The following is a 15,451-nucleotide window of genomic DNA, read 5'->3' as shown; positions in this document are numbered from 1 at the left end:
TTTCCTGACTCCGCCCCCATCCCAGCACAGCCCTGAGAGGCGGAGCCAGCCCAGGGAGCCCCAGAGGTGACTCAAAAAGAGGCTCAGGCTGAGGGGGTAGCTTAGGCCCTGCCAGCTGCTGCAGTGGGGGCGGAGGTGCCAGCAAACCTTCTATGTGGGGATGGAGAGGAAGGGAGGGGCCCTCCAGCCTCTCCACTGCTCTCCACTCCCCAGAGACCTGTCAGCTTGGCTGGATTCAGCTCAGCTCCTTTTATTGTTCATGACCTGCTCTAACCAGCTCCTAAAAACAATTCCCCATCTTCAGCCACACTCACACACATTCCCTCCATCAGTCGGAATTCCATTTGGACTTTACCATAGTGTTCCCTCCTCCAGGAAGTCTTCCGTAATGCCACCCCTCCAACCTCGGGGGCTCCCACAGCAGTCCCTTTGGTCTTAACAGCAACAAGATTCCTGTTTCCAGGTTACAGTGGAGGCGCTACGGCATGAAGCTATGATCCAGAAACTCTGTGACATCTTTGGGCTGAAGCCAGGAGTCTGGTCCCTCATTCAGGTCTAGGAGATCCCCTGAGGGCACTTGTCCAGCTGTGACTGCCCCATGACCCATGTCTCTGGGCAGTCTCTATTGCTCTCTCTCTCCCAGGCCAGGCCAGTGGCCAAGGACAGGCCTTCTCCAGACACCATTTACATGTCGGTTTGCGCAAGGCCAGTAACGGCCTTCTCTGCTCAAACCTTGCACTGGCTTCTATCTCCCTCAGAACAAAGGTGAAGGATTGTACACCCATCTACAAGACCCTCGTGACCCTCCAGCCCCATCTGACCCCCGTACATGCCCCCCTCGGGACCTTTGCACTGGCTGCTCCCTTCACCCAGAACACTCTTTCCCCCAAACTGGCACATCTCACCTCATTCATGTCTTTACAGAAATGTCACCTCCTCCAGGAGGGCTTCCCTGACCACTATTTAAATTGTAAACCTTTTCATCCTCCCTCCTGCTTCTCTGCGCTACATTACACTTTCCCAGATTTTTTTCTCCTTTATTCACCGACTCCCCTGTGCCTGATACACAGAAACTCAATAAATATGTTCATTTGACGTATGGATGTACTTAATGGCTGGTGGATTAAACTTGGCAAGTGTGGGGGAAAAGGAAAGAAAAATCAGCCTTTCTCAATCACTGTCCGACTATAGGTCAGACCCAAGCCAGACCCATTCACAGTGCATCTTCTTATGATATCACCAAAGAACCCCAGGTTGGTGCCACACAGACCAACGTTGTTCATTTCCTGACTGGGCCACTCATTCATTGTGTGCCTCTAGATAAGTTACTTCACCTCTCTAAGCTCTGTCTTCATCGCTTATGTTGTTGTTGTTACGTGCCAGCAAGTCACTTCCGACTCATAGCAACCCTGTGTAGGGTTTCCAAGGCACGACCGATAAGCTTGAACCACTAACCTTGAGGTTAACAGTCCAGTGCTTATCGTATAGTGTCACACTAGGATTCCTTATTATTATAGCAGGGGCGAGGAAATCTTTTTTCTGCTAAAATTTGTAACATCATTCACAGACCATACAAAAATATCAACTTAATAATTCCCCTGCTATGTCTGGTCACTTAACAACATATTTGGTCAAACATTTAAAGAACTCAACCCTGACGTGATGGCCTGGTATGGCGCCATGGGTTAGTGCGCTAGACCAAAAGGTTGGTTTGAACCCCTTGGAAACATTCTACAGGGTCACTATGAGTCGGAACCAACTCCAGGACACTTTACAACATGATGGCCAGAACTGTGGTTGCCTGGGCAGGGCCAATTGATTTTAGACCTGTGGACTGGACGTTCCCTACACTGATCTACAGAATGGGACAATAATATGACTTGGTAAAGATTATGGGGTTAGCGGGCTTCTCCACTCCATGGGCAAGTGGACACCTAATGTAGAGTCTGGGGGAGGTGGCTGAGCCACTGGGACACCGCAGCATCTTCACAGCCTCTTGTCTGCTTCTCTCTTCCACTGCCCAATCCCACACTCAGCCCCCAAGGCAACCCCAAAGTAGAGTACCACGTGAATCCCCAACTCCTGAGGTTCCCACAGCCCACGGGACACAACCCCCACACCCGCTGACTTCCAGCTTCATTTCCTACTGCCCCTCCATGGCTAAGTTCAACCCGTCTTATTTTCCCAGGCAGAGTCTTGCTCAGAACACCCCCAACTCATCCAGAGCGGGAGCCTCGCCAACAAGTTCATCGCTGTGGCCTTGCCAAGGCCATCCCCTGCATCCTGTAGATCCAATAAGTATTTCTTGAAGAAAGGACTCTCAATCTGCAAGCCCAAGTGGCACCTCCTCCAGGAAGCCCACCCAGATTTCCCATATTGAGGTGGGCTTCTCTCGCTCCAGTGCAGTATGGTCTCCTGGGCTCATTGTTGCCCCCACTTCAGGGGACACTCTGATGATGGACCGGACCGAGGGTAGCCCAGCTGTGAGGCCTCCTTTGGGGCCCTTGGGGCAGGTAAGGGGATGCCAGCACAGATGGCAAGCAGCTCCGGGATGAGTCAGGAGTGAAATCCAACCCTCCCCCTGGGCGGGCCAGGCCCTGGAAGGTGGTATCAGTCTCAGATGGGCCTGGGGACACACAGGGCCCCAGGCTGGGACGGCAGCAAGCAGAAGGCCACACACCTCTATAACAGTGTTTAATATTCCAAACTGTGCAGCCTTGAGTGAGAGCGGCTCGATCACAACCCACGAGCCATACATTCTAGTACATTCTGGTGACGGCACAGCCGGCCCCTCCCCAGCTGCCCCGAAAGAGGCAGGGTGCAGGGCAGGGAACAGGCGCCGTGAGAACATGGTCCTACATGTGCTCACCAGGAACACATGCATGTTAGTGCCAGGTGTCATGGGGTGAGGAGCATGACATTTACATGGGAGAACACGTAGGGGACACGAGGGACATGTGCTGTGGCATTATGAATGAGAGGCCACAATGCCCACACATGGAGGTACCCACAAGAACATGTGTGCACGGGGGGATGTCACACAGGAGCGGAACAGGCCATGGATCACAAATGAGGAAGCGTAGGCTCCCACCGGGAGGGAGAGACTGAGCCTGCACCCTCCCTGAGAGAACGTGGGTGTGCACAGACATGCCCATGTTGAGAGCTCAGTGCTCCAGGGAGATGCACGAGGACAAGACACAGGCAGGACACTTGAGGGAACATGGAGACACGAGGTGGGATGCAGGCCCAGAGCAGCAAGAACAGGGGGCGGCAGAAGCTCGGCTCCCCAGGGCTCCCCAGGCTCATCAGGGCCAGCGACGACCTCAGGTCAGACCCAGAGCCCAGGGTCCCAGTGTCTGAGAGTCCCAAGGTCCAAAAGGCTCAGGTGGGGGAGGCCAGTTCCAACGCAGACACCAGGGTCCCCACAGGCAGCTTCCCAAGATGGCCCTCAGGCCTCGCTGCTGCCATTTCGGCCTCTGCCGCAGCCGCCACTGCCACACTCGGCCCACACAAGGCGGGCCTGCTCTTGCAGGATGCGGCCGCGCACTACCTTGGCCAGCTCCTCTGCGTGGGTCCATGCATCGGTGGGCACCTGCACCCAGGAGCAGGGCAGCCCCCACAGCACCTGCTCGGAACCTCGACACTGACGCAGAAGCTCTGAGTCCCGCCAGCCCGGCCGGCCCAGCAGACCCCTGGAGAGAGGTAAGGGGGCAGCTATTAAGTGGGGTCAAGGGACAGAGATGGACAGAAACAGATATGGAAAGTCAGAGAAAGACAGAGAGAGGCAAAAAAGGAGACAGATGGCAGACAAAGAGGGGGAAAGACAAAGAAAAAGACACACACACACACAGTGTGTGTGACAGACAGAGGTAGATAGAGCAGGACGCAGCCCGTCGCCCCTGCCCTCCACTGCCCTCACCTGACTTCACGGACATTCTTCTCGGTCACCTCCACGTGGATGACAATGGGGTAGATCTCATTCAGGACCAGCTCCCGCACGCCCCGGGCACCCAACTCCAACAGACAGTGCTTCTTCTCGGTGGGGGAGGAAGTGGGGTAACATTTTAGTCCTTGTCATACCCCATCCTCATGGAGAAAGAAGTCACTTCCCCTCTGGACCTCAGTGAGCTAGCCCACTCCACCCACCCTTGCAACTCCCGACCCGTTCCCAGGACAGTGGTGAAGGTTAAGGACAAGCTCAGATGTTAACAGGAGCCCGGTGCCTCAACAATGACCTGCAAGGGTCAACTGGCCCTGCCCACCCATTTCACAGAGGACACTGAGGCCAGAGAAGGGATGGGACTTTGGCTGCCCAGCCCCACCTGCCACAACCCCGCACCTTGCCAACAGTCTCCTGTATGGCACGAATTCTGCTACCCAGCCGAGGGGTAGCAGGCCGGGCCTTGGGGGCTCCGGGGGCTGACGATGTGCACTGCTCCTCTCCAGCGAGACTTTCTGCAGGGACAGATGGACAGAGAGGTAGGGACACAGGCCAGTGAGCTGGCTGCCAGGGTGTCACCGGACCCCTACCCACCACCCGGCTCACGGGCTCACCCGCTGGGCACACATGGAAGTCCAGTCGGGAGCTGGGCAGGTCTAGAAGGTTGCGGATGAGCCGGGGAGCCAGGCACTCCGGCAAAAGCACCACAGGCCGCAGGGAGGACACCAGCAGTGGTCGCACCAGGCTGTAGGGTTTGAGCTTCCGCTCTGGCTCTGGGGCAGAAGAGATGAGGGTATAGGCAGGGCCCAGCTCCTCTGATACCCAGAAATCCCATCACCTGCCCTAGCTCTTCCCATCCATTCTCTCTCACCTTCTAAGCCCTCTTGCTACTTGCCCTGTGAATGGTGAATGCACGCATACACGCACACACAGGCACACGCGCGCACACACACACACACACAGATGTGCAGAGTTTCCCAACAGGCTCCTCACTGTTCTGCCTCACTCTTGCCCTCTACAGGCCATTCTGTACTTTGCAGGCAGAGACAGGCCTTTACAACTGAAGTCTATCACTCTGGTAGTGTTGTTGTTAGGTGCCATCTAGTCGGTACCGACCCATAGTGAGCTCATGCACAGCAAAACGAAACCCTGCCCGATCCTGGGCCAACCTCACTACTGTTGCCATGCTTGAGTCCACCAATACTGCCACTTGGCCAATCCATATCATTGGGGGTCTTCCTTTTTTTCTGACCCTCCACCTTACGAAACATGAGATCCTTCTCCAGTGACTGGTCCCTCCTGGCAATATGTCTGAAGTATGAGAGATGAAGTTTGGCCATCTTGGCCTCTAAGGAGCACTCTGGCTGCACTTCTTCCAACACAGATCTGTTGGTTCTTTTGGCAGCCCATGGCACTTTCAATATTCTCCTCCAACACCATAACTCAAAGGCATCAATTCTTCTACGGTCTTCCTTATTCACTTTCCAGCTTTCGCATGCATATGAGGTTACTGAAAATACCATGACTTGGGTCAGGAGCACCTTAGTCCTCAAACTGACATCTTTGCTCTTCAACACTTTAAAAAGGTCTTATACAGCAGATTTGCTTAATGCAATATGTGATTTGATTTCTTGACTGCTGCTTCTGCGAGTGTTGATAGTTGATACAAGAAGAATGAAGTCCTTGACAACTTCAATCTTTTCTCCATTGATAAGAATGTTGTTTATTGGTCCAGTGGTGAGGATTTTTGTTTTCTTTACATTGAGATGTAATCCATATTGAAGGCTGTGTTTTAAGTTTTAATCCTTAGCCCTCAGAGTTGCTAATCTTTCACAGAGGCTCCCCAGCCCATTTTCCGGATCCGGCCTAGGGCCTCACCCTCCTGCTCCAGAAAGCCCCTCCCTGGGGGGCTCACAGCGCCTGTACCACACACATGCATGAAGTGCAGTTATACACATGCCTCTGCTTGTTTGTGCCCCAAACACATTCAGATCCACAATCATACACATAGGAGCCTTGTCTCTCAGGCCCCAATGGGCCCCACCAGAGGACACCCATGAAGATAACTTTAACCTGCACTCACCTGAACAGGCCTCTAGCAGCAGCTGCTCAGGGGAGTCCCCGGAGGGACCCCCCAAGGGCTTAGACTTGACCAGGCGAAGTTGGTCCAGGGCTCGCTTCTTCAGCTAAGGAAAGGTGAGGAGAGGTGGTACCTGGGAGCTCAGCTCCACTCCACTCCACCCTCAGGGAGAAAGGCGAACAAACAAACAGCCACTGCCTGAGTCGGCACTAGGCTGCCCACAGAAACAAGCTGATCACAGCTCCAGGAGCTGTAGGGCATGGCTGGTTTGCTGCCTCTTTACAGATGGGGATAGGGAATATGTGAAATCCTCTTTGCCACAGCCCCCATACTAGCCACACAAGCTTGGCCTTACTCGGTAGAGTGGTGGCAGTTCTGCCTGGGAAACAACCTGACAAAGGAGCAGCACACTTTAGGGTCTCTCCCACCGAACTAGCCACACGGCCTGGAACAAGACTAAGGAGTCACATAAAATGCTGGCATTTCTTATACCAATGCCCACCGCACATCAAATGCCTACACCAGGGCAGACACGAAGCATCTTGTTGTTGTTGTTAAGTGCTGTTAAGTGAGTTCCAACTCATAGAAACCCTGTAATAGGGCTTTCCAAGGAGCGGCTGACATATTGGAATCACCAGCCTTGTCGTTAGCAGTCCAGTGCTGATCCTACAGTGCCACACCAGGACTCCATGAGTTAATTCACTGAAGCCTTAGACTTACTAGGCGGGTAGCATAACTGCCCCCATCTTACAGATAAAGAAATAGAGCCTCAAAGGAGGTTAAGGTGGTTGTCCAAGATCACACAGCTGCTAAGCAGTGGAAGTGGGAGGCAGGAGCCCCAAGCCCTCAACACCTCCCCAGCAACAAGGCCTCAGTCTGCCCAGTCCGCAACAGGAAAGGCGAGGTGGCACGTGCTTTGCCAGGTACACACCTGGGGATCGGCCCTCTAGCCCACCCAGTTCTCCCAGCTACCCTGGTGGGGATCTTTGCTATTCTGCTTGTAATAGACTAGGGGAACACATGCTAGGCACACAGATGATCTATTACGTCCAGATGAAGGGGAGCTCCCTCCTGTCTGGGGGGAGGGCTGCCGGAGAACAGAGCCCCCCCTCTCTGTTTCTGCAGGTCCTCCTGCCCACCCATGGCTGCTCACGTTACTGCGGGGACTTCGGTGCCGGCTGGAAGACAGGCATTTTTCCTGAACTTCTAGGAGCTGCTGAGCTCTGGAGGGAGAGTGAGGATGGAGGGGGCGTGTCATGTATATGTCTGGATACAGGGAACCCCTTTTCCTCCAGTCCCCTGGACTGCCCCAGAGAATGGTGAGGGATTGCAGGAGGAGGGTCCCGGCTCCCAGCCCCAGCAGGACCAGTTCCCAGGCTCCTTGTTCTCTGTCACCTCTGATAATTGGGCACAGTGCCTCGGTCCAGGTCCCGCAGTGTGAGGGGGTCGACCCGCGCACAGAACCACTCCTGCTGCCGCTTGTAGGCTGGGTCCAGCAACCGCAGGATCTCCTGGGCTTTCACACATAGGGCGTGGGGGTCCGTCCGCTCAGGCAGGGTGAGGTTGGCTCGAATGTAGAAGGGCTCGGTCCCAGACCCCTTCACCCAGGCGTCTAAGGCCTCGCGGAAGGACTGGCAGGCTGGGCAGTGGGGAGGACAACAGGAGAAAGATGAGACCAGAGGTGGACTAGCAGTGAGACCAATAGCATGGCCTGCCCGAGGTCTGAGCTGCCAGGACCCTGCTTCCTTCTCTTATAGTGAGTGATGGGGTCACAACCAGGACTTGAACCCAAGTCTCTAGACTCCTAATCCAGTGCTCTTTACACTGCTTATGGAGGAGCAGGTAAGACCATGGGAGGCAGTGGCTGGCGTGACGCATCATCCTCTCTGGCCCTCCATGCAGGGTTGGCTTACCCTTTACATCCACCAGGTAGGGGAGTGTGGACCCCTGGCTCCAGGGTAGTCTCTGCTGGGCTTCGGAGTCCAGGCCAGTGACGTCAGCCCTTGGCTGTGGGAAAACCCAGGCAGAGAGGGACAGAAGTGACCCTCCCAGCTCAGAACCACTAGGTGCAGAGGTGACCAGGTCTCACAATTCAGACCCCTGCCCAATCAGCACCTGCTTCCTTCAACACAACCCCCGACCTGCATACCCGACGCTGTCAGGTGCATCAGTCTGCCCCAGCTCCAGTCCCTACCCAATCAGACTTCCCTGAAAGCTGGCTGGGGCTGATCACTGATCTGGCCAATCCCCAGAAGCTCCGGATCCACCAATCAGAGGGTGCCCCACCCAGGCTACACCTCCCGCCCACTGGGGAGGGGCCTCACCTCTGGGAGTTCCGCTCTAGCAGACCCTGGCCCAGAAAGCACCGGCCGCACCTGGGTCCCAGACCAGCTGTCCCCAAGGAATGACAGGCAGTCTGGGCTCTTGTCTTGGGGCTCAGGGCCCCCTGGAGGGCTCCAGCCAGACAATCGGATGGCCAATGACCTGAGAAGGCAGAAGAGGGTGGGAGTTAGCATCCAACAGTACTTTCCTTCAGTTCATATTCCTGGAGCACAACCGAGAACAGGATCGCCCAGGCCACTGCTTGGAGAACGTTTCCCACTCTTCCTGGCCCAGGCAAGTCTGCTTGTCTTTCAAAGCCCAGGTCAACGTGGCCTGTCCTTCCCAGGCTCACACATACACAGGGAGCTGGGAGCACACGAATTCAGCAAACACGTTCTCTTTTGATTCCTCCACAGAAAGAACACCCTAAGGAGACCATGGCCTCGGAGGGCACCAATGTCAATTAGCAAAACAATGTTCAACACCCTACTCTGGTATATAACGACAAGATTTTATCATGCTCTTTTAAACGTTCACGAGCAAGATTCTTATGATTCAACAGTAAGTAATTGTTATCAAGACTAACTGCGACCGTCACAATTAGAAAGGGGGGGGGGGAGTAGTTAATCTTACAGTTCAGAAACAGAGGACCCTAGGATCATCAAGGGAGAAAAGCATGAGTGGAATGTGAGACATCCAGAGAAGCAGAGACACCAGAGATGGAGGCAGAGATGATGACATGGAGCTATCGATACAGCAGCTGAGGACTCTAGACTCATGGAAAGAGAGGGACTGAGTGCTGGCAGCCAGGAGGCAGACTTGCAAAATGTGCCCTTTGGTTGTTTAAATTATTATATATTCCTGAGTGCTTTTGTGTACATCCCCCTCCCAAAGAAACAGAGGGAAAACAAGCAAATACTGTTGAATGATGATGCACGGAGGAGATTGTAATCATTGCAATGAAAGGATGGTGTAAAGCTGATGTTCTCCCATGTAAACTATCACTCAGTTCACAATAAAATCTTAACAAAAAAAACTCACTTGCAGCCCTTAAGGTGTAACTATTGGTCTCTCCCAAACTAGAGGAAAGAAAGTGATGAAAATGGAACAGAAACAATTAGTCCACTGGACTAATGAAGTACATGAACCTCAGTCTCCATGACCCTGAGACCAGCCTGGTACTATTATCAACTGCTTTGAAAGGGATCACATTAGAAGGTCATGGGAGAAAATTGGAACCAAACTCAAAACCATGAAAGAGACCAACCAGGTCAACTGTTCAGAGACTGGTTGAACCCCAATATACTGCTTCCTAGTTTCCCTTCAGGCCTGGAACTGAACTCGCCTCATGACTCAATTTTTCAGCCAAACAACAGATAGAATAATCAACCATTTGAGATTTTAAAAGGCAGCCATTTTCCTAAGAACGAAGTTTAGGAGGGTTAGGGAAGGAAGACTGGAAACCGGAAACACGGGAAGGAAGTGAGTTATGTGTGGAGATCGCAATCAGTGACATGAAACAAAGTGCGTATGAATTTGTTGGATGGAAAACTGATTTGCTCTGTAAACCTTCCCCCAGTTCACAAGAAAAAGTTGGAACAACAAACTCTGAGAAGACTGCTTGGTGCAAGTCACTTGTGATCGGTTGCTAACCGAAAACTTGGCAGGTTCAAACCCACCCAGTGGCTCTGCGGAAGAAAGGCCTGGAGATTTGCTTCTGTAAAACCTACAGCCAAGAAAAGCCTACAGAGCAGTTCTATTCTGTCTCAGGAGGTGATTAAGAGTAAGGGACCAACTCCATAGCAGCTATCAAGAACATAAAATAATTAAAACACAAAACAAAACCCAACATGATAAATCCTCAGAACCTGCCTTCTACAGTATCTAGTTCTGAATCCCCAGCACCAAACAGGCCTGGCCCACAGTAGGTGACTCATACCTATTCCATCTGCTCATAGTCACCAGTTAGAATCCAACACAGACCAGAAAATGGTTCCACATGGTCATGGAGCAAAAGGGGAGCACACGGGTGGGAGCTTCCCAGAGGACGGGGTCCAGAGGCTACACCTAAGTAGGGAAAACAAACACTTGGATGGTAGATGGAGTAAAGGCCTGCAGAGCAGAACACAGGGTGTGGGGAGACTTCCAGTAACAGAAGTAACAGCTGCATCAAATGCTGGCCTTCCCATGTGCGAGGCATCGTGTTAAGTAACTATTGAGCTAACAAGCTGGGAAGCTCTTCCCAGAAGAGGCAAGCTGCTGCTAATACTGTCAATAAGGAACATGGCATGTTTGTCTGGGGAGCTAGGCGTGCCAACCCACAGAGCTTCAGCTGAGGTTTACTGGCAGAGTGGAGTGCCTCTGGGTATGTACCAGCAGGGCTGAGTGACGGAATGCTGTCCCAGGCAGGGCAGAGGCCAAGTGATCCTGAATTGTAAGCTGGTAACTTCCCCAATAAACCCGGTTCCAGGGGGAGGGGAGAGTAGGGGAGAGGCCAGCTGGAGCCACCTGTGGAGGACACAGAACGAGGGCAGTGGGGGCCACTGAAGGTTCTGAGTGTCACCAAGATCCTCATCACAATACGGTTTTGTCTGTCCTTGGTGGCAGCTGTGTGGCCTGTGGCCAGGCTCAGAGACAGACTGACTAGAAGACTCCTTCCTGACCCCTGGGTCAGGTTGATGAACCAGAAGGCAGGGCGGGAGGGGAGGTCCACACTGCAGGCCTGTCCCTCAGGGCTAGGGAATGAAGTGGACCACCACCTACACTGGTTTCTAGTGGACCACAGTAGGAAACATGGAGGCACAGTGGTTCTGTATGATAAGCACTAGACAGTGGACAAGGTCAGTAGTTCAAGCCCACCAGCCAATCCATGGGGCAAACATGAGGCTTTCTGCTCCTGCAAAGATTTACAGGATCCAAAACCCCATACGGGGTTGCTGTGAGTCAGAACTGACATGACAGCACTCATCAAGCACCACATCATAGGAAACAGGCACCCGCCTCCCACTGGGCCAATCCAAGATGCGGTCTCGTGACAACTTTAGTGTCAGGAATGTGGACCAGGTTTCAATTTTAAAAATTAATTTCTCACTGTGGGTTGTGGTCAGAAATTTTGAGAAACAGCAGTATGGAGGTCATCAATAGGAATTCTAGGGCCAGGATGCCCTGTCATACTCAATGTCCCCATCTGTAGCCACCCACCTTGTTGTAGAACTGAGTTACAGCAGAAAACAGTGGTGGGCACGTTCCATCCTTAGCAGAAGCAGCCGTTTGTTACCAGGTGTGGTTCAGAACAGGTCAGCTGTCTCTGGCTCCCAGTCTCCCCACCTTCCATAGAAAGACCACCAGAGCTGCCCGCATATTGTCAGAGAGCACCGGGGGTGGCTGAGGGCAGAGGCCCAACATGTCCTCTGAGCTCCAGGCCCCACCAGACAAGTAGGAGGGGTGGACGGAGGCATAGGAAGGGTGGGGTTTCCCCATCTACACAGTAGGGTTCTCAGTACTGCTCCCACCCCAAGTGGGTTAGGAGGTCAGGTCATAGGCAGCGGGAAACATCACTCTCCCAGCTCTGCCCCCACTTCCTGCCCACCACCCTGGGGCACTGTGGGAAGACCTGTAAGAGCAGGGCTTCAAAAAGTTAGTGGAAAAATTCCATGATCGTTTCGTTCCTTCTTTCCACGAACTTTCTGAAGCCCCCTGGGACATGACGCTTCTGTTCCTACTTCTTGTGTTGTTAAGTGCGGTCGAGTCAGTTCTGACTTCTCACAACCCTGTACACGGTTTCCAAGGAGCAGCTGGTGGGGTTGAACTACTGAACCACCAACCGTGTGGCTCACGGTCCAGTGCTGACCCTAAAGTGCACACTGCTTATGGTAACCAGAGCTACCTGATGCTTATGCCACCCCAGCCCCAGTAGCCCAGTATGAGTGCATCACTCCCCAGCTCTAAGAGCTGTCATGGCTCCCTATTAACCAACGGACCAGCCACCCCCTTTCCCTCCCCCACTCTGGGCCCATGCTCCAGGGTCCTGCATTCTTAGCCTCGAAGCCTTTGCACATGCTGTTCCCTCTGCCTGGGACTCCCTTCTGGGCAGGTTGGCCCCCACCTCCCTCTTCATACCTTCCCCTCTTTCTTGTCTCACCATTTCCTCTCCCCATTTTGTCCTTGTGGGTACAAGTCCCACTCTGCCCTGTTCATCTTCCCGGCCCCACTCTACACTAACTTCAGGTCCACCCAGGCTGAGGGCCGACTGCCTGTTCTAGTCCTCTCAGCACCCCCATGATGGCAGTCAGCTTGGGGTTGCTCACTACAGCTGAGCCATTCCGACCCCTGACCCACCCCAGGAGTGCAGAGCAGAACTCCATGCCACAGGCTCCCAAGGCACCTCTGAGTGGTCTGACCTGCCAAGCTTTTAATTAGTTGTTGTTGTTTTTAAGTGACGTTGAGTCGGTTTGACTCATAGGGACCCCGTATAGGGTTTTGGAGAAGCAGCTGATGGTCTTGAACCGCCGATCTTTCGGTTAGCAGTCCAGTGCTGATTCTACAGTGTCACATCAGGCAACAACCGCTCACAGGCTGACAGTGTTCTCATTCATGCCCTGCTCCGCTGCTCCGCTAAGGTCCCAGAGGCAGAGGAAGGCAGTGAAGACCAAAGGGCTGACACAGGAGATGGTGAAAAGGTTGAAGGGAAGAGCTGGGAAGACACTGGGATGGGGCAGGCGCCCTGCACACAGCAGTGGCTCAGCAGAGTCAGCCTGAGATGGCAGGAAGGAATACTCAAACTCCCAACTCCACCACCAAGTGGCCTTTTGACTTGGACAAATTTCTGAGACCGATCCTCAGTTTCCTCATCTGTATAATGGGGCTAAGAATGCCAATCTTTACAACTAAAGGGGTCTTCTCATCTAGAGCCAAAGAGAAAGAAGGAAACCAAAGACCAAGAAGAAACTAGTCTACAGACAAAGAGTCTATATGAACAATGTGGTCCCTGCTGTCCTGAGTCCAGAAATAGAAGGTGCCTGACTACCTCAACCCCTCAAAGCCACGATAGAGGGATTCTGATGGAAGGGAAGGAAAACGTGGAACTGAACTCAAGTTCTTAAACAGCCCAGGTTTTCCTGGCCAGTTCAGACGAGAGGACAATCTGAGAGGACCGCCCCTCAGTACTCCATAAACCTCGAACTGAAAGTACCAGATGGCTCGTAAAATCCAGAACGCTACCATTGAGTGCTATGCACCTTTGATTAATCATCTAGCCAAGACCAAGTGGCCAACAATTTCTTTAAAGAAACGGTAAGGAGACAAGGAACCGAGATTACTGGAAAAGAATGATTCAGAATGGAATTTATCAGAATGCCTACTACACACTGTAAAAAATGCAACCGATGTTGTTGAACAATCTGGGCAGTAATTGTTCAATGAGAACCTAATTTGCTATGTAAACTTTCACCAAAAAAAAACTATTTCACTGGAAAAACCTTTCACAATAAGAATTTTTTTAAAAAACAAAACAAAACAAAGCCCAGTCTTAAAGGCTGCTCTGAGCGGTAAACAACAGCCGTATGGAGTCCTGGAGTGGTGTCACAGGATAAGCACATCACCACAAGGTTAGTAGTTCAAACTCATCATCCGCTTCTTGGAAATTCTATACAAAGTCACTATGAGTTGGAACTGACTTGACGGCACTTAACAACAACAATATTAGTAATAGCTAAATGTTAACATGGGAGCAGAGTGGCTCTGTAAGCACTGGTTTGTGAACCACAAGGTCAGTGGTTCGAGTCCACCAGCTGCTCCACAGGAGACAGATGAGACTTTCTGTTCCCTTGGAAATCCTATAACATCACTGAATTGGAACTGACACGGTAACACTTAACAACAAACACTAACATGCATCTACCACCCACTATGCTGAGTCCTGGAGTCATGTTGTGGCGTTGCAGGTTAATGCACTGGACCGCAGGGTCAGCGGTTCAAGCTCCCCAGTCGCTCCTTGGAAACCCTATACAGGGTTGTTATGCACTGTAACCGAGTGGAGCAACATGCGGAGTCCTGGTATAGCGCTATAGAATAAGCACTGCACTGCAAGGTCAGTGTGAACCACAAGGTTGGCGGTTCAAACTCACCAGCAGCTCCTCGGAAACCCTGCACAGGGTCACTATGAGTGGGAACTGACTTGATGGCACTAAGTAACACCACCAATCAGGAAGAAGAGCCCAGGGAGTCATGGTGTGGCACTGTAAGATCAGCACTGGACCGCTAACCACAAAACTGAGGGTTCAAACCCACCAGCTGCTCTTTGGAAACCTTATGAGTCAGAAATGATATGACGGCACTTAATAAAATACCAAACGAGGAGCTCTAGTGACATACTGGGCTAGTAACCACAAGGTCAGCAGTTCGAATCCACCAGCCACTCCACAGGAAAAAGAGGTGGCTTTCAGCTCCCGTAAAGAGTTACAGCCTCAGAAAGTCTATACACAAAGTCACTATGAGTCAGAACTGACTCAATGGCAGTGTTTGTTTGTTTTTTACGAACTAGGCAAAGAGCCCAAGTGGCACAATGGTTAAGCACTCGGCCACTCACTGAAATATCGGTGGTTCAAACCCACCTGGTGGTTTAGCAGGAAGGAAGCCGCGTTGGTCTGCCCTTTGTGGGGCAGTTCCACTCTGTCTACAGGGTCACTGTGAGCCTTGGGAGTGTAGTGGGTTACAAGTTGGGCTACTAACCACAAGGTCAGCAGTTCAAACCTACCACCATTCTTCAGGAGAAAGATGAGACTTTCTGCTCCCATAAAGACGTACAGCCTGGGAAACCCCACACAGGGTCACTATGAGTCGGAACCGATTCCACAGCACCCCACCACCACCACCCACCATGAGTCAGGCACCTTGGATGGAACACTGGAACCCCCACAAGGACCCCAGGACAGTCCCATTCTACAGAGCAGGTAACTGAACTAGGAAGTTCTAAGTGACAGAGCCAAGATTTCAGTCCACAGTCTACAGTCATCACTGCGCCCATGACACGTGAGAGTCCCACCGGGGCACCAGCAGTTAGGACCCTGACCTCTCTGTCTGTCTGCCCACCTCCTTCTCTCTCAGCCCAC

At 52.5% G+C, this 15,451-nt stretch overlaps 1 protein-coding gene across 1 annotated transcript in view; it reads right to left on the bottom strand.

The window, feature by feature from the left end:
* Window positions 1-3,448: 3,448 nt before the first annotated feature.
* The window catches only part of CARD10 (caspase recruitment domain family, member 10), a 31,679-nt gene continuing 19,676 nt past the window's right edge, over window positions 3,449-15,451 (bottom strand). The window contains exons 12-20 of the mRNA XM_006865275.1: window positions 8,345-8,504; window positions 7,934-8,027; window positions 7,416-7,659; window positions 7,174-7,243; window positions 6,024-6,126; window positions 4,555-4,713; window positions 4,340-4,455; window positions 3,920-4,032; window positions 3,449-3,692 (exon numbers count right to left, since the gene is read on the bottom strand). Of these exons, the coding sequence (XP_006865337.1) occupies window positions 3,449-3,692; window positions 3,920-4,032; window positions 4,340-4,455; window positions 4,555-4,713; window positions 6,024-6,126; window positions 7,174-7,243; window positions 7,416-7,659; window positions 7,934-8,027; window positions 8,345-8,504 (1,303 nt within the window). The remainder of the gene's footprint in view (window positions 3,693-3,919; window positions 4,033-4,339; window positions 4,456-4,554; window positions 4,714-6,023; window positions 6,127-7,173; window positions 7,244-7,415; window positions 7,660-7,933; window positions 8,028-8,344; window positions 8,505-15,451) is intronic.

This window comes from Chrysochloris asiatica, unplaced genomic scaffold (genome assembly GCF_000296735.1).
Source record: "Chrysochloris asiatica unplaced genomic scaffold, ChrAsi1.0 scaffold00076, whole genome shotgun sequence".
Taxonomy (NCBI): domain Eukaryota; kingdom Metazoa; phylum Chordata; class Mammalia; order Afrosoricida; family Chrysochloridae; genus Chrysochloris; species Chrysochloris asiatica.
This window is presented reverse-complemented; position numbering and strand designations above follow the sequence as displayed.